The sequence below is a fragment of the Trichomycterus rosablanca genome, chromosome 9 (assembly GCF_030014385.1).
Source record: "Trichomycterus rosablanca isolate fTriRos1 chromosome 9, fTriRos1.hap1, whole genome shotgun sequence".
Lineage (NCBI taxonomy): Eukaryota > Metazoa > Chordata > Actinopteri > Siluriformes > Trichomycteridae > Trichomycterus > Trichomycterus rosablanca.
This window is the reverse complement of record NC_085996.1, coordinates 3,039,520-3,058,547: the sequence shown is the minus strand read 5'-3', so window position 1 is coordinate 3,058,547 and position 19,028 is coordinate 3,039,520. Positions and strand designations below refer to the sequence as shown.

Sequence of the window (19,028 nt, the reverse complement as noted above, 5' to 3'; positions counted from 1 at the left end):
TGGTAGGAGCGGATCAGACACAGCAGCGCTGCTGGAGTTTTTAAATACCGTGTCCACTCACTGTCCACTCTATTAGACACTAGTTGGTCCACCATGTAGATGTAAAGTCAGAGACGATCGCTCATCTATTGCTGCTGTTTGAGTCGGTCATCTTCTAGACCTTCATCAGCGGTCACAGGACGCTGCACACGGGGCGCTGTTGGCTGGATATATTTGGTTGATGGACTATTCTCAGTCCATCAGTGACAGTGAGGTGTTTAAAAACTCCAGCAGCGCTGCTGTGTCTGATCCACTCATACCAGCACAACACACACTAACACACCAGCACCATGTCAGTATCACTGCAGTGCTGAGAATGATCCACCAACTAAATAATACCTGCTCTGTGGGGGTCCTGACCACTGAAGAACAGGGTGAAAGGACTACAGTCAGTAATTGTAGAACTACAAAGTGCTTCTATATGGTAAGTGGAGCTGATAAAATGGACAGTGAGCGTAAAAACAAGGAGATTTCTTCTCTCTTTCTGTGAGGTGATGCTGAAGATGAAAAATTCGGCGTCCCAGAATAATTTTTCTCCTGTTTTAGATTTCGGCGGCGTGAATAATTTACTTGGGATGAATTTTCACTCTGGAGTTTCGGATCTGCGGCGCAGTTTAGTTTTGCGACGTATTAAAAACCACAGACGCTTTAAAACCGCTTATTTATTATTATTATTATTTAGATTACGTCTGATCTCGTTAATCTCTTTAGCAGTGAGACACAGACTCTTTTTCAGCTTCTTATCCTTCAGAGAATCTTTCAAAGCCTCAATTTCACCCTGTTTGAGCTTCTTCTCCAGGTCATCAATCAGTTTCTGGCTGTTTTCAGGATCAGAGACCCAGTCTTCCAGTTTGGCCATGGTGGATAAGGTCTTGAGATCTGTTGAAATGTAGATAATGTAGTTGTTTACACAGTGTATCAGATTTTCATTTGTACACTGGCTACTGCAGTTGAAGGTCAAAGCTTTGCAAACACTGGTAGGGAACACATTATCGTAAAAAGGAATTTGTGTCCTTACTGGTTTATTTTATTTTTGCATATTTGCAACTTTTAGTTTTTTTGCACCTCTTAAAAAAGTGTAATATAAGACAAGGGGCAGATAATTTGTCACAGCACACATATCATGACAGTACTACACTTTAAATAATTTTCTGCAATGGTTTCTTTTCTTTGACCGAATTATTGAAACCCAAACCCTGAATTTGATGCCTATAACACATTCCAATAAAAGTTACAGAATGTTGAAGTGGAGAAGGGTTTTGGGACTTAACAAAGATACAAGTTACCATCAAGGCATCTTTTCTTGGGAAGTCTGTAGTTATTTTAGCACGGTGATACCAGGCCTCATTCTGCCTGCACTACAACAGTGCGGCTTCCTAGACACAGAGTGTGTGTGTGCTTGACCAGCCTGCCTGCAGTCCAGATCCACAAGAAACACTGCAACAATCAGTGTCCTCAGTTCCAGACGCATTAAAAAGTCTCATTAATAAAAATGCTGATGGGACTTGGTAGGGAACACACCCCCGTCCTGACTTTTTTGGAGTTACAGCATCAAATTCTAAACGTGTTTCTATTTACAAACTAGAATGAGGTTGATCAGTGAAACATTAAGAATCTTTTCTTTGTACTTTTATCAGTTAAATAAAGATTTAAGGGAAGTAACACATCACACATTCTTCTTTTTACTGTCATGTATTAAACGTGACCCGTCTGTGTTGCTCAATTACAGATTAATAAATGATTGCCGTAGTTTTGAATTTTTTTATTGTCGTCCTGGTCAGGGTCGCGGATGGTCTGGTTTCACCAGAAAAGACTGGGTGCAAGGCAGGAATACCCTGGATGGGATGACGACATTAAAGCATTAATAGATTTTAGTGGGTTAGTAAGAATTTAGTTTTTACTTACTTGGAGAATTATTGAGACGGTTATCTGGTTCATCCACGCCGTCCTCTGTTTGACTCCTAAACCTCTTCCCTGTGTAAACATGTAAGAAAAAATAACACACACACAGAAAAATCACAAATACCTTCAAATCATCAAGCAAGACCTTAATATACCTAAAAATGACTAAATGTATAAAGGTATTTTAATGATTTACTTTAAGTGTTTCAGCCAAATCAGTTATATGAAATAAATGATGTCTGGAAAAGAGTAGGGCTGGGTATCGCCACTAATTTCCTGGATCGATTCGATTCGATTCACAAGGTCCCGATTCGATTCGATTCGATTTCGATTCAACACATTTAGGCATATTTGAGTTACATTAACAGGTTTTGTTTAAATATGTACAGATGTTCAGAGAACGAATGTGATAATTGTACAAAGAACATAATATTTTCATTAATAAAAATATTTGTGTATTTTGTTTACATAAATAATTACTCCAAAACAGAAAACAGTAACATTCATTTTTTATTATTATTTTATATGTCTGACACGCTACAACATTGTAAATGTAATGTAAACATACACCTGGCTGTTGAACAGCTTATGCCAAGTTTACACGACACGACACTCTGATTAACACCTGGTCGCTGTAATGTTCACACTACACGACTGATCGGCGATGGGGGGTTTTACACTACACCATCTATCACCAGGGGGAATCACAGGTGAGCTTCTCTGCTCTCCAAAACTACGTTCTGTCACGAAAACACACGTGAGAAGTGATGAAAGGTTTAATGATACCACGTCCAAACATGCACATCAACAAGTAGCGAGAGATGAAAGTTTGTGCGCCGATGAAATAAATGAATCTGAGTGGATTTGGCAACACGAGCAGCATGGCTTGTTCTATAGTGAGTTGGAGGTTAATAAATATTTTGTTTTGTAGAGAACGATCAGGTCAGAAATACTGTAAAACTCGCGTGTGCTGATGTATTCTGATAGAAACTATATTGCGCTCCTGAACCACCTGTTTACAACCTCGCCCCTGTGTTTCCCCTCGCTGTTTCTCACATTGATTGAGAGCCGAGTTTTGATCGCAGAGCGAACACCGAGTTCCTCCCGAATCCAGCACCGACCCGTCACCGAGCGAAAATCAGGGCTAGAATCATGTAGTGTGAACCAGGCATAACTTGAGCTTCTGCCATGCTGAACTGATGTGCAGGTCAGATCTCGTTGCGCAAAAAAACACTGGCTGGTCACGCGAGATTAAAGGGGGTAACAGATTTCCGTGTGCACCGTAAAAAAGGGGCGTATTTAAAAGATCGATCTCGAGTTTATATGAATCGATATCGGATCGTTCAAATAAAGATTGATTCGAATCGAAAAATCAATTTTATAAACCCACCCCTAGAAAAGACTGTTCCAGAATTTCTGTGTTTGCTGTGTACAGACTCCAGTGGCCTGTACACAGCTCTGTCCCTAACCCCACTGAACACCTTTGAGATGCACTGGAACACTGAGGCCCTCTTGTTCAACATCAGTGCCTATAGGCAGTCCAATAATCTCATGGTCGAGTGTCCACAAACTTGTGGCCTAATAGTGCCCTACAGCAGTGGTCCCCAGCCACTGGGCCGCAGACCGCTACCAGTCTGTGGGTCATTTATTACTGGGCCGCACAGAAAGAAAAAATTATTAGAGACGCTACAATAGCAATGAAAACACTGCGCCAATTTTCAACACACTTCAGGCGCTATTGCCTCCTATCACCACTAGGTGGGAGCTACATCTTGTTGCATTGAAAAAAGCTGATTTTCCATTATTGTGAGTTAGTTATTACACAGTTACATAGTTATTTTATTTTAAATCCTCCCACCCTGCCAGTCCGTGACATTATGTCTTAAATAAAACCGGTCCATGGTGCAAAAAAGATTGGGGACCTCAGCCCTATAGGTCAGAGTTTTACTGTGACTTACTCTCTGGTTCGGCATTGTCAACCTCATTTCTGTTAGAAATGTTAATAAATCAACCAACAAACCAATGATCATGATCAATTCTGTCATTTCTTACAGCCAGCAGTTAATATTCGGCTCCTTTAGTGAATAAGTTCTCTACAGAACTTGTTATCAACCTACACCAGTAAAATGCTTAACTTTGCACCCCTGGGATCAGATGAATCCCCCCCCCATCTCCAAACCGGCAGGTGTAGCAACAATTCATAACAAGTATGTTCTTTTTTGTCTAATAATTATTAGTTTTAAAGCTAAAAGTGACCAAATTCTTTTGATGTTACTGTTTTACTGCCATATTTGTTATGTTGGGCTGGTTTTTGATTCAGTAAAGCATGAAAACTTATTGACCTCACACTCAGTGATGTGTTATTCTGAAGGATCACTATATATGCCCATTGGTTACTGGTTACCATCAACTAATGACCATTAGGACTTGGTAAGGGGAAGAGGTATTTATCTAAAACACAGTCGTCAGCTGGAACAAAATCACAGAAGCAATTAATAGAGTTCTATTATTATGATTTAAAAACAAAACTCAAAAGTCAGGCTTACCCAGTTCTTTCATTAAATCAGACTCGTTCTCTTTTAGCCAATCATAAACACACTGATAGGCTTTCTCGCTGTTCAGGTGCTCGTATAATTCTCTCATTTGTTTCTGGCTGGTTGTCTGTCTTTTGATGTTAGAATACATTTCAGCTTTAATAATGCCCTTCCCACGCAGAACATCAGCCAGACCTAATGGATTTCTTGTCCTTTTGATAAGTTCCGCCTGGTGTTTCTTCAGAAAATGCTTTGCACCGAGTTCTGCCATGGCGCCTGTACAGCAAACAAACAGTGTGTTAGAACAAACAACCCTACAGAGAGCTGCTGGTGACCTTATCAATATGCATAATTCATGCCCACGCTCTGTTAACATGTGGGATGAGAGCCTAATGCACGGCCATGACTAACATTTGTGAACGATATTATTAAAGTGTGAAGTTAAAGCTCTTAAGGGAAGCTAAATCTCGTGCTCTAGGGCCAGAGAGAGCATGAGTTCACTACCAGTCTGAAATAATACCCACATTCTTCCCTGTGTCCCTGCCAGCAGTAATGCCCAGTCACACCGAGCTGTCCCACAGTGGCTGGCATTTGTTTGGCACCCAGTTTTTTTTTTACAGTGTGCATGCACATATAATACATTAGTGACATAAAGTAAAATAATACATGTCACTATTTGTAATAATTAGATATAAACAGCTTTAAAATAAATGTGCAGATGAGAGTTTCCTGTAGAAGACATGTTCACTTACTTTCACTTAGAAAATCAACTCATAATCAAATAGAGGAGCACAAACTTTACACCATTTATTCCTTTTAAAGCCAGAATGTAATAATAATAATAATAATACATTTTATTTATAACGCACTTTACATTTGAAAACAAATCTCAAAGTGCTACAGAAAAACAGTAATATAAAACATGAAATATAAAACAAATATAAACATAGCATTATGAGACATACATCATAAAATCAGCGTTAATTTAACAGTCATAACATCTGTTAAAAAGTAAAGTTTTTAGACCCTTTTTAAAACTCTCAATCGTCTGTGGTGCCCTCAGATGGTCAGGAAGGGCATTCCATAGACGAGGAGCAGCAGAACAGAAAGCCCGATCACCCATGGTACTTAGTTTAGTTCTGGGAATGTGGAGAAGATTTGATTTTGCAGAAAGGAGGGATGAAATTTTAGGGGTAAGAAGTTCTTTCATGTAGGGCGGTGCATTTCCATAGATGCACTGATATGTAAGGAGAGAAATTTTATATTCTATCCTTGCAGAGACAGGGAGCCAGTGGAGTGAAAGAAGGATAGGTGTAATGTGCTCGTGTTTCCGTACTCTCAGCAGGATCCGTGCAGCACTATTCTGGATATACTGCAATCTCTGGAGACTCTTGGTAGAAATCCCGATGAGAAGTGCATTGCAGTAATCCAGCCTGGAGGAAACAAATGCGTGAACCAGCTTTTCAGCATCTGAGATGGTGATGGTAGGACGAAGTTTGGCAATGTTTCTGAGATGATGAAAGGAGGTCTTGCATAGATGTTTAATATTGGCTTCAAAAGTGAGTTGAGGGTCGAATTTTATGCCAAGATTGATAACCGTTGAAGAGGGAGAAATAGTATGACCAGCCAGTGTAATACTGGTTATAGGGGATGACTGGGTCTGGAGTGAGGTGCCAACCAACATCACTTCAGTTTTTGCACTATTTAGCTGAAGAAAGTTGTGTTTCATCCACAAACTTATCTCCTCCAGGCAGGCAGAGAGTATTGAAAGAGATGCTGATGAAGATGATGATGAGGGAGCAGCAGAATGGAGGGAATTTGTGTCAATTTTCATGTAAAGTTGTATATCATCAGCGTAGCAGTGAAATGAAACTCCATAGCGTTTTATAATTTGGCCAAGGGGAAGCATGTATAGGGTGAAAAGGACGGGGCCCAGGACTGACCCCTGGGGGACTCCGCATGTCACAGCATATGACTGGGACCTTGCATTTCCAATAGAGATGTACTCTGTTCTGTCGGTAAGATAGGACTGAAACCAAGCCAGGGCAGCATCAGTGAGTCCAATGGTGTGGTATAACCGGCGTAAGAGCATACCATGGTCAATGGTGTCAAATGCTGCCGATAAATCCAGGAGGACAAGCAGAGAAGGTGAGCCAGCGTCAGCCATCATCAGAAGGTCATTGGTAACTTTAACCAAGGCCGTTTCTGTGCTATGAGCAGAGCGGAAACCAGACTGAAATTTTTCAAAAAGGTTGTTGTGTTTAAGGTGATCCTGGAGATAAGTGTCAACTACTTTTTCCAATACCTTAGAGAGAAAAGGAAGATTGGAGATAGGCCTATAATTTGCCAAAACTTCAGGATCAAGTGCTGTTTTTTTTAGAAGTGGTCTAATTATGGCAGTTTTTAATGAAGGTGGAACATAGCCAGCTTGGAGGGAGAAATTTACTACAGTTGTAATCAGAGGACTTATAGTAACGGTGTGCACTTTTACTAAAGCAGTAGGAAAGGGGTCCAGGGCATTTATGTAGAGTAAATGTGGACTCTTACCTGTGCAGGTTAGATAAAGATGTAATTAAACGGAGCGATATATAACCCTTATTTCCTCCACAATAATAACAGAACTGGCGCTTCTGTCATGCAGTACTTGTATTTTTGAACAGACGTTTTGGCGCAAAGCGGCGTTAACCAATAGAGATTCGCGGTTTAAGCCACGTGTCCTGTTCGCGCCAACGTTACTGCGCATGTGGAGTGAGTCAAATCATTGCGATTCGACTCATGTAAGCTTGTAATGAGCATTTCATTGTTAAACATTCCAGTTTCCTCATTTCCACCTTCTAGTCGTCGTCAGTAAGTGTACAGAATCTGCATGTACTGATGATCTGTATTCATGTATTTAGAAGAACAGGATCTTTGAGAAAGCTGTTTTCTGTCGGATGTTAGAGTCGATCATTTGACTCGGCTCACTGAGTCGGTTCTTTATATAAACTTTTGATCCGACTCGCGATAAAGTGAAATACGGAAACTTGCAGTAAAAAGCATTATTGTGTTAATAAACTGAATAATTAGGTTATTACAAGTTATATCATCTGTTTAGATGCAGTTTAGTAATCTGATCATGATGTTAGGATTTTCGGAACATAACATAAACTCAATATGGGAAGTTTTACCATGTTTCCTTGGTAGGGTCCCTCCCTGCTGTTGAGAGTGTTGTTGAGTGCTGTTGTTGAGAGTGCTGTTGAGAGTGTTGTTGAGAGTGCTGTTGAGAGTGATGTTGAGAGTGCTGTTGAGTGTTGTTGAGAGTGCTGTTGAGAGTGTTGTTGAGAGTGCTGTTGAGTGTTGTTGAGAGTGCTGTTGAGAGTGTTGTTGAGAGTGCTGTTGAGTGTTGTTGAGAGTGCTGTTGAGAGTGTTGTTGAGAGTGCTGTTGAGTGCTGTTGTTGAGAGTGCTGTTGAGAGTGTTGTTGAGAGTGCTGTTGAGAGTGATGTTGAGAGTGCTGTTGAGTGTTGTTGAGAGTGCTGTTGAGAGTGTTGTTGAGAGTGCTGTTGAGAGTGATGTTGAGAGTGTTGTTGAGAGTGCTGTTGAGTGTTGTTGAGAGTGCTGTTGAGAGTGTTGTTGAGAGTGATGTTGAGAGTGTTGTTGAGAGTGCTGTTGAGAGTGTTGTTGAGAGTGTTGTTGAGAGTGCTGTTGAGTGTGTTGTTGAGAGTGCTGTTGAGAGTGTTGTTGAGAGTGATGTTGAGAGTGTTGTTGAGAGTGTTGTTGAGAGTGCTGTTGAGAGTGTTGTGAGTGTTGTTGAGAGTGCTGTTGAGAGTGCTGTTGAGAGTGTTGTTGAGAGTGCTGTTGAGAGTGCTGTAGTTTGATTGTATTTTGCTCTGCCCTGTAGCAGGACAGCTCGGACTGGTTGCTGGACAGCGCGGTGGGCCGCTGGCTGGGCGTGGACCGTTTGGCCGTCACTAACCTGACCCTGCTGAAGGTGCTGCTGTGGCTGGTTCTGCTGGGTCTCTTCTGTGAGCTGGACTTCGGGCTTCCCTTCTTCCTCATCTCTCTGTTCTACTGGCTGTACGAGGGTCTGCGCAGCCCCACGCTCAGGAGACCCGGAGAGATGAGCGCCTACTCCGTCTTCAACCCCGACTGCCAGCCCATCCTGGGGACGCTCACCGCCGAACAGCTGGAGGGCGAGATGGGCTACAGACTCCTAAACACCGGGGCACGGACGTAACGCACGAGACCCTGACGGAACCGCTGGAATTCGGAACATCCAGGTCCGAGTGCAACGGTCAGACTTCAGCTGGAGCCTCGGGGGCTGAACGAGGACGTCGGTACATTTATATAAATTACTGATGAAAAAAGAAGAATGTTTTTTATTTTATATATTTATCTACACATGAAACTATGAAATTCTTTCTTTGTATATCCCAGCTAGTTTGAAAGCTGGGGTCAGAGCGCAGGGTCAGTCATTGTATGGCACCGGAGCAGACGGGGTTAAGGGCCTTGCTCAAGGGCAATTTTCTGACTGATAGCCCAAAGCTCTACCCACTAGGCTACCACTGTCCAATAAGAACCTTTTTTTAAAACAAGAATTTATGGCGTGTCTGAGGGAATTTGTGCCTGTTCAGTCAAAAGAGCATGTGACGTCGGGCACTGATGCTGGATGAGAAGGTTTTTGATCACCATGACCCTGACCAGGCGGTAAAAACAATTTAAAACTGTAGTCGTGCCAAACAAGGGCCATAAAGTATGTAGATGTAGAAAGTGTGTAAGCATGCAAATTCTTTAGCATAATTACTAAAACACATGAGCTTAATTAGGAAGGACGTCCACATACTTTTGGACAGGATTTTGTAAATGGCAAGTTTATGTTTTTTACAGGTTCTAAATTCCTATTTCACGTTCAGTTTGAACAGTTTGTAGGATAAACCAGAACATCATCATCATCAGTACCCAGCCTTACTAATGCTCTGTTGTACTACAGAATGAGCACAAATTCCCACAGACACACTTTAAAGCCTTGTGAGAAGCTTCTCAGAGGAGCGGCTGCTGTTCTAGCTGAGAGATCACACAGAGGATCAGTCTGGTTTTTTTTTTAAATGGGACGTCCGACAAGCTAATGGTCGGGCGTCCGAATACTTTTGACCATACCAGCTGAATACAGATCAGCTACTTACAGTTCAGAAAGTCATTTAAGTGAATTTAATAAAGTAAAAGTCGTGGGTCTCAGACTATAAATTGATAATAATATAATTAATCTTGTTTATAAATGCAGAAAAACTGCAGTTGTGGTGACAGAACTTGTACCAAAGATCAAACACAGTTTAGTGAAGATAAACTCATATTTTTTTTATTTTTAATGCTGAACAAGAACCTGAACCTTTTAATAACAATTAAAATATTTTTCCATGAACTGAATTGAATAAAGAACAAAGAAACGGAACGCGTGTGTGGGTCAGTGTGTGTGTGTGTTGGTGCGATTATTTGATATCACACAGCAGGGCGACACCGCGCAGGATCCAGTGGTCGGGGGGCTGCACCGTACGCAGCACGATTCCGGTGATGTAGGTGAGGTCGGTGCGCCGGGGTTTCTTGTAGACGGGGCAGACGTACAGTCTGGGGTCTTTCGGGGCGGTGGAGTTGATGGCGAATATGTGCACCACGGGGAGAGGGGTGAACAGCACTTTGGGCGTGGCCTCGACGAGACAGCAGTTCTTGCGGTCCCAGCCGGCTCCGTCCAGATAGAGGCCGTACACGTACACGCCCTCCTACACCACAAACATAAATACATGAATAAATATAAGCATGGACAGTGTTGAAATTAGGAGCAGGCTGTGCTGTGGACTCACGTTCAGCCCTGCGTGACCCTGTGGAATAAAGAATTTACCACCTAAATCAGAATCTGCTTTATATAAAGTATGTTTACACACACGAGGAATTCGTTTCCAGCTGTTGTTATCTCTCTACAATATACAGACAAGATTATACAGGTAATGTACTAGACAGAATTTTGTATATATACAGAAAATAGAGAAATAGCACAGATAAATAGTAAATAATTAAAATGAAAATACAGCAATGTACAGTATGTACATCATTTGGTGTTGAGTGTTCTGCCCTCTGTGTGGCGCTCTTACCGTGGGTGCGGTGGTGATCTCCTCCTTGGTTTGCTTTAACACCTCGTTGTGTAGAGTGACGGTGTCCAGCGCCCAGCCTCGGTGTGCCCTCGTCACCTCCTGCATCATCGCTGTGAGGAAACCTGCAGCGGTCACACACAATAATAAATACTAACCATGGTACGGACGGTTTATTTACATGCAGTTGTTTAGAATACGGACTTTTGTGTAAAACAGGAATGCTCGTCATTTGGACACGTGATAAGATAAAAACTTACAGCCAAATAATAAAGCGGCTTCATTACATTTTATTCCTGAATTACTCTAAAAGATGCACTAAATCTTATTAAAGAGCTACGATGTGATTCCAGGATTAGGAAATGTACGACTGCTACCTATAATGCAAACCCGCTCTCACCTTTCTGTGTTTTTCCCACAATGCCATGGTTCTAATTGGGTTTTGTGAAACAATGCTTCACTTTTCACTGTCCTACTGGTGGTGCTTTGAAAAGGTAAGTGACAAATCAGATTAAAGTTTGAGTGTAGCGGTAAAAACCGAGCGTCAAAGAATAAATGGAGTAAATGTTACTTGAGGTAGCACCGAGGCAAGGTAAACGGCACGGCCTCACAAGGAACAGTGGCACAGCCGGCACTAATAAGTGTTTAATCCAGCCTTACTCATGCAGTACTGGTTTGACGTGAGCTGGTGTCTCATACTGGCTGGCTTTTCATTCATTCTAATTCCTAATACAATCTAAAAAAACTCCAAATTTAGTGATTAAATGTGCATCTTCTACATTTTTAATAAACAGAACAAAGTGATTACAGTCTGGTTACCCTGGGGATTGAAGAATCCGGTCATCCAGAATGTTTTGGGCCTCCCATCGAACAGCCAGCTATGGAACTGAGCGTTTCTCTCCAGGAGCTCGGTGAACCAGAACCCCAGGGTGGACGACTCCCAGGAGAGCTTCTTCCACAGGTTTGGGACTCGAGCGTCGAACATGTTGTCCAGCGCGTCCCTGAGGCTCTGCAAGCCAATACAAACGCTCGTTACTGGCCAGGCAGCCTCAGAATGACCGAGCTACAGTGGTGGTGAAAATGTGCAACAGTGGGTAAGACCCAGTCATCAGTTCCTACCTCACTCATGATGATGGTGCCCTCAATGGCCAACTTGAGATCGATCAAGCTAGTCCGGACCACGCTGATGACCCTCTGCATGCGGTCGATCTCCTGCCTCAGGAAGATGTTCATGGAGGTCAGGGCTCCCATTTTCACCAGCCTGGCTTTCACCTGGTCAGTGATGTTACACAGATTATTAATCGGGGACATTTAAGCGTGGCTGTAATTTAATAAGCACCACTTATAAATTCATTTCTTTATAAAGTAAACGGCACTGTTAAACACTCTTATACCTCATGAGGTACGTAGTTGGGAGGGAGTTTATCCAGCATGTCCTGGGCGAGGCGGTAGACGATCGACTCTCGCGTCTCTCCTGAACCTCCGGCGCTCTCTTTAGGCTGGATGTTTGTGATGGTGTCCAGGACTTCGGCTGAGGTGTTACCCTGATACCTGTCAGAAGTTCATTTCTAGCATTTAACAAAGACAATTATCCTCACAACTTACCAGTAACTAGTAAACAGAGGATTGCTGGTTTGGGCTCCTAAACGAGGCCCTTAGACCTTAATGGCTTGAACTGTGTTCGGTCACAGTTGTAAGCGTAGACGTACACCGATCAGCCATAACATTAAAACCACCTCCTTGTTTCTACCCTCACTGTCCATGTTATCAGCTCCACTTACCATATAGAAGCACTTTGTAGTTCTACAATTACTGACTGTAGTCCTTTTATGCTGTTCTTCAATGGTCAGGACCACCACAGAGCAGGTATTATTTAGGTGGTGGATGATTCTCAGCACTGCAGTGACACTGACATGGTGGTGGTGTGTTAGTGTGTGTTGTGCTGGTATGAGTGGATCAGACACAGCAGCGCTGCTGGAGTTTTTAAACACCGTGTCCACTCACTGTCCACTCTATCAGACACTCCTACCTAGTCGGTCCACCTTGTAGATGTAAAGTCAGAGACGATCGCTCATCTATTGCTGCTGTTTGAGTCGCTCATCTTCTAGACCTTCATCAGCGGTCACAGGACGCCGCCCACGGGGCGCTCTTGGCTGAATATTTTTGGTTGGTGGACTATTCTTAGTCCAGCAGTGACAGTGAGGTGTTTAAAAACTCCAGCAGCGCTGCTGTGTCTGATCCACTCATACCAGCACAACAAACACAGTCCTGAGAATGATCCACCACCTAAATAATACCTGCGCTGTGGTGGTCCTGTGGGGGTCCTGACCATTGAAGAACAGGGTGAAAGGGGTTAACAAAGCATGCAGAGAAACAGATGGACTACTATATGGTAAGTGGAGCTGATAACATGGACAGTGAGTGTAGAAACAAGGAGGTGGTTTTAATGTTATGCCTGATCGGTGTAAATGTGAGAGTAAAACCCACGTCGTTATTTTATTATTAAGACATTTAACTTCATTGTGAGGTTATTAAGTTTAGTAGGGTTATGCTGGAACAAAAAAGGGCCTTCCCTAAACTGTTGCTGCAAAGATGAAGCACATAATTCCTTAAAGTTTTCTTGGGGTTTCTGGGTGGAGAGTGAGGTGTTGTGTTCAGGTGAGAGTGTGAGTGTGTGTGAGCAGCTCTGATGGACTCTTACGTGATATCAGCGTTGGGATGCAGACCGAACACTTGAGGGGTGTCGACGTAGGGCAGAGTGTGAATATACTCCAGGTATTCCTCCACCGTCTTACACACGGGAACATTGTAGTCGGTGTAGAAGCAGAACGAGGGCTCGAACAGCCGGTCGCCGAACCACACCTGGTAATCAGAGCGGCGGTTACGATTAAAAACGTCTCTCGTACATCATACGCTAACGTTATTATATTTATTATTAGGTTGGGGGGGTCGTGTGTTACTCGTGCAAAACAGTTCAGAAGTCGTTTGTCGTAGTCGTCCGTCACTCTGCCTCCGTACTGCACCTCTCCCAGCATGTAGCGCACGGTGTCCCACGACACGCCCTGCAGATAAACAAGCCAAACTGGTCAGCACGAGCAAAGGACACACACTGAACCTAGTGACCCGCCCTGCTCCCCACTGTAAACCTGATCAGCTCCCTCAGTACAGAGCATTCTAATCAGACATGGAGCTCATAATCAGATTATTTAGACGCTCTACGCCTGAATTTACAAATAAACGTCACTCCTGCACCTTTATACAAATTAAACATCAATGTGAATTTATTTACATGTCAAAGGAACTCCGTTAGTTGCTCTGGATTGATTCATCCGCCACGTTTGTAGTTTTTTGTGAGCAAAGTTGTGCCGCACTGAATGCTGGGATTGCCTTCAGCGCTAAGGAGACGCTCAGTCAGATCATCACTCAGAATTAAGGCGCCTCAGTAGGAGCATTTTAAGGGAGCTAAGAATTTAGACACGCCCTCTTCTCGGGAGTGTAGAATGATGGGAAACGCGTCTATGTACAGAGAGAGCTCGGTTTCACACAGACCCAAAGACTTTTTATCAAAGTAAGACATTATTCCGAACCTTTTTGGGACTGCACTCATCCAAATGGTTCTGGATGAACTGCACACTGGAGCTGAAGTCTGCCGAGTTGAACTCGTACGGAATATTCCAGCCCAGGGGTCCGAACTTGCGACGTTCCTGCGTAAAAAAAAGGTGAAGACTGTGTAATTCTGGGAAACCACGTATCCTGTAAGCGCCAGGTCGTTCCTACCTGCACCACCGTGTGCAAGAACGCGACGCTGTACAGCAGCGGCTTCCACATGGGCAGGTTGCTGACGTCCAGCTGAGTCTGAGAGATCCCGACGAACGTTCGCTTCAGTCCGGCTTTCACTCCCTGAGGAGGATCGTTGGAGAACTTGATGGAGGACTAAAACGACAAGAAGATTCTTTGATGATGATGATCGGAGACCTCGACCCCCTGGTTTCCCCCAAGTTTCCCCCCTGTTGATGATGTTACATTACCTGCAGCAGCGTGATGGAGAAGCGGTCGTGTGGCTCCGTGGTGATCCACACCCTGAAGCTCTCATGAACGTTCTCCACTGTGCTCACGGTGTCCAGCAGCTCGTCCATGAACTCCAGACCCAGGTGGCAGTTCTGCAGCAGGACCCAGCCTCCCTGTGGACCACAGACGGTCAGACACACAATTACTGGTGATGAGCTTTAAACTGAATGTATGACAAGAAGGTTTGTAAGGTCTTCTAAATAAGACTTGATGTTTGCTCCATACAGAAATGCTTTAGTCATGGCTATGCCAGGTCAGGGTCACGGCAGGTCCGGTTTCACAGACCGCATACTGGGTGCAAGGACTTCCTTCTATCCCTCCTCCCTCAGACACAGCCAATCATGTATGTGCAGACACCCTGTCAGCCTATAGCATCACTGAGACTGGAACCCCAGTACCCTATACCAGTTCTCAGACTTATCTTTAGTGTGATTAAATCTTATTTACACAGGATTTAATTTCTGAATATAATAAACGTCTCTGTAGGTAGTGTTGGTACCTGTGCGATGGACATCTGCACCAGCCTCCTCGCATGCACTTCCTGTCCCTGTCCCATAGATATAGCTCTGCATTCTAAACAAGCAACCCAACATACAGTAAAAAACAGTCCTCCACTTTTTGCTCCACTGTAATTAGTTACGGCTTTATTACCGAGTCTGAGTTTCTTGGAGAGAGCTTCTATCTGGTTGGTTGGATCCGAGCCCATGGAGAGGAAGCAGATCAGAGGGGTACGAGGGTCGCTCTCCCCCCACGTTGCCTCCAGATTGAGAATAACAGACTGGGCGAACCTCGTGCCCAATGCGTGCCCTACGTAGCTCCTGGCCTGAGACAGCGTGCGATCTGGACTCCAGGATCTGTCACATGACATTTGTTTAAATTCACTTCATTCACAATGGTGGTGCTTTAAAAGTCCTGGTCTGCTGATACTGTAATGATCCACACATGGTTAATCACAAGCGGTGATTAATTTTCATCCTCTTTTTAACTGAGAAAGCAATTTAATGAATGGTTCTGTTAATAAACACTGAAACTATCACAAAAGTAGATTTAGGGCACCCGGGTGGCACAGCGATATATTCCGCTAGCACACCAGTGCTGGGACTCTAGCGGGCACAAATGTGAGACAAAATTGGCAATCGAAGTCTGTTGTGTGGGAAAAGACGGGACTAAAAAGTAGGCGAGGTCTTCGATGCTGTGTAAGGACCCTGATAAGTAGCCCGAGGCGCGTGATATCCGGCCTCATGTGCCAATCCACTGAGGCGTGGGCAAATAAGAAGGGGTTAAGGGACTGTGCACGCGTCAGAGGGGGCATGGGACAGGCGAATATACCCTCCTCGGACGCAGTCGGGATCCCCAGCGGTGGAAGACTAATTTGCTATGCTAAATCGGGAGAAAAATGGGAGAAAATAAAAAAAGTAGATTTAGATTTAAGATCTACAGCATCTTTAAGGTCACCCCATCTGAAGTCATAAAAATAAATACATTATTAATATCAGGAGTAAGGAGAGCTGAACTTTTCTCTGGTTTGGAGTAATGGCATTAACCATCATGAGCAAATCAGAGCTCATGTATCTGAATGAGCCCATTTACTTAAAACACAGAATCAGACCTGATCCAGACCCAGACCCATCTTCCAAGTAAAATGAGGTGCATTCTGCTAAATTTTACAATGATTGCACGGCTGATGATGCTTTTTGATGATGTCTTGAGTTGATGTAACTCTTGATGTAAAACTTTTGGCATCAAATTAATTTGCAGCAGCCAGAGGGAGAAGAATCGTACCCTTAGACGACTGATATTGTACCTGATAAGCAGTAATTTGTGGAAGATCTCCAGTGAATCATTATAACCATCGGGAATCACTGCGTCCTCTGGTGCGTCCATATCGAACCACGCCTTCCAGCCCTTTTCATTCCGGGACACCTTTGTGTATGAACAGGAACGTGTGCATAAACATCAATATAATAATACTATTTATTAACTGTATGCCAATAAAACTCAACACAAATGTGTAATCATCATTATTCATAGGCTACAGTGTGTCAGAGTAAAAAGCAAGCTTTGGGTATCAACTGGAAGGCTGTGAGTTTAAATCCCTTTAGTAGGGCCCTTAAATCTCTTGGTACAATGACTGACCCTGAGCTCTGACCACAGCTTTCAAACAAGTGTTCATATTTGTTTAAATCATTTTTCTATCTGCACATTTTTTGGTGAATTTGCCATTAGAAGTTATTATATTATAAAGCACATTTTACAGGATGTTACTGACCTGGCTCATGATGTTGGTGAACTGGGGCAGTTTGCTCAGCTCAACCAGGTTCAGCCATGTCATGTCCAGAATCCAGCGGAAGGGTTTACGAGGACAAGCTTTGAGATCCAGGGCGGCACCACCTTTAAACAGAGAGAGTGAAACAAAATTCAGATAAACAATCACTGTGAAATGTTCTCAGTTCTGCTCTGATAAACTGAACCTGGCTCCAAACATCAGAGGGATCCACAACCATTAATCCTTATATTTCACTGTAAGCTGTCGTGTCAAAGTGGGGACATGAAGAAATACTACTTTTTCAGTGTTGTAGGGAGTTTTAATGAACGTTTTAAATTATATCTCCCGAACTCGTTATTAAATCAATGTGCAGGATATTTTGCTTAATTAAAAATGCATTTTAAGGCCGCTCAGGTGGCGCAGCGGTAAAAACACGCGCTAGGACACCAGAGCTGGGATCTCACATACATCGTATCGAGTCTCGGCTCTGCCTGCCGGCTGGGCTGAGCAGCCACATGGACAACGATTGGCCTGTTGTTCATATAGGGGTGGGATATTAACCCGGATAGGGACTCTCTCATAACTGATGCAACTACGACCTCTGCTGACTGATTGATGGCACCTGCACAGAGACTGGGAGAGAGTGCGCTGATCAGGGTGTGTCTCTCCGTACACAGTGCTGATCCGCACTGCACTCGTCAAAGTGTAGGTGATGAGATGCATACGGCTGCTGCCCACGTGTCGGAGGGGGCGTGGGTTGGCTTCGTTCTCGCACTTAAAGTTGGGAGAAAAAGGGAGACAATGCATATACAGTATATATATTATATATATATATATATAAATATAAATAAATAAATATATAAATGCATTTTAAAGATTCCTGGGGACAGAAATGGCACCGATTCGGCGGAATGGTCCTACAATACCGTCACAGTATCGTCAGGTTTAAACATTACAGCAATGAAAACATGTTACTTCCAAAAGAGTTCAGCTCTAGGTCTACTACTGCATACAATCTTCTATAAGAACTCATCAATGCTCCTTTTATATCCTGTCAGGACAGCATCGCCTGCTTTGTGTTGTTTTTACCGTGTTTACAGTGTTAATTTGCCCTGTGCGAGTTAAAAATGAGTTTAGGGCATTAAATTAGAAAGTTAAAGAGACAGAGGGATAAATATTCCCTCGTGTGCTGTAGCTTTCTGTCTCAGGTGGCACCTTTAATAAGAATCTGGAACTCGCTGTGCTTGATGTTGCCCTTCTGCAGATCGATCTTGAGAGCCAGCAGCAGAGTGAAGATGAACTTGTGATTCTCGTACAGGCCTCGGACCGTGTATCTGAACACCTCGTACGTCAGACAGTCGATGATGTTAGCGATGCGCTTCTGGGTCAGGGGGGTTTTTTCTGACCTGGAAAAGATTCACTCATAATTAAAATACGCACTCATAATAAAGTGGTTACAGATGGAGGTGCGGGGTTAACGGCACCTCGACATGGAGAGGTCGAAGATCCTGAGGAACTGGGCGAGCGAGGTCTGGTACATGACGTTGACCATGCTCATCTCTGTGATGAGGAAGTAGAGGATGCTGCCGCGGGACGCCGCGGGACGGTACTCCTCCTGAGCGGCGAGGATCTTCGTCTCCGTCTCGGTGGCCACGTTGAGCTTCTCGCTCACCTCCGCTGCTGTTTCCTTAGTGACTCTCAAGATCCCGATCATGGACTCGTCGTCGACCAGAGAGCCTGAACAGACAGAGACGGGGGTGGACTAAACAACAAGTCTATTTTCATTTACAAGACCTCTAAAAGTTTCTTTATTACTTACTCAAATAACTTACGGTGACCTTGTGCTACATGGACCAGTAAGTTTACTCAAGTTCAACCGGTAATTGTGATATTTGTAAGAATCACAGTTGTGTCCAGTCAGCACATTATTAACCCTTTAATGGTCTGCTCAACCATTTGTCTGAGTTTACTTTGAGTCTAAATACTTGGGTAAAAATAAGCTGTATTTCTTGTTTGGGCCAGATCTACTCCTTGGTTGACGTGTTAGTTTACTCCCAAAAAACTAAGAAAAGAAAGTAAATTAAATAAATAACTTTTTAACT

General features: G+C 43.4%; 2 protein-coding genes across 2 annotated transcripts in view; one reads left to right on the top strand and one right to left on the bottom strand.

Moving 5' to 3' along the window:
* The first annotated feature begins 7,216 nt into the window (after positions 1-7,216).
* Positions 7,217-10,353, top strand: LOC134320384 (SAYSvFN domain-containing protein 1-like). Its single transcript, XM_063001749.1, has 2 exons — positions 7,217-7,252; positions 8,354-10,353. The coding sequence occupies exons 1-2, from the start codon at positions 7,217-7,219 to the stop codon at positions 8,687-8,689; spliced, it is 372 nt and encodes a 123-aa protein (XP_062857819.1). The 3' UTR covers positions 8,690-10,353.
* The window catches only part of LOC134320311 (dynein axonemal heavy chain 8-like), a 77,174-nt gene continuing 67,927 nt past the window's right edge, over positions 9,782-19,028 (bottom strand). The window contains exons 80-95 of the mRNA XM_063001671.1: positions 18,411-18,663; positions 18,142-18,332; positions 16,930-17,051; positions 16,465-16,583; positions 15,312-15,514; positions 15,160-15,233; positions 14,621-14,773; positions 14,370-14,525; positions 14,180-14,296; positions 13,553-13,654; positions 13,294-13,454; positions 11,987-12,143; positions 11,712-11,864; positions 11,412-11,601; positions 10,596-10,717; positions 9,782-10,226 (exon numbers count right to left, since the gene is read on the bottom strand). Coding sequence (XP_062857741.1) covers positions 9,939-10,226; positions 10,596-10,717; positions 11,412-11,601; positions 11,712-11,864; positions 11,987-12,143; positions 13,294-13,454; positions 13,553-13,654; positions 14,180-14,296; positions 14,370-14,525; positions 14,621-14,773; positions 15,160-15,233; positions 15,312-15,514; positions 16,465-16,583; positions 16,930-17,051; positions 18,142-18,332; positions 18,411-18,663 — 2,561 coding nt within the window. The 3' untranslated portion in view covers positions 9,782-9,938. The remainder of the gene's footprint in view (positions 10,227-10,595; positions 10,718-11,411; positions 11,602-11,711; positions 11,865-11,986; positions 12,144-13,293; positions 13,455-13,552; positions 13,655-14,179; positions 14,297-14,369; positions 14,526-14,620; positions 14,774-15,159; positions 15,234-15,311; positions 15,515-16,464; positions 16,584-16,929; positions 17,052-18,141; positions 18,333-18,410; positions 18,664-19,028) is intronic.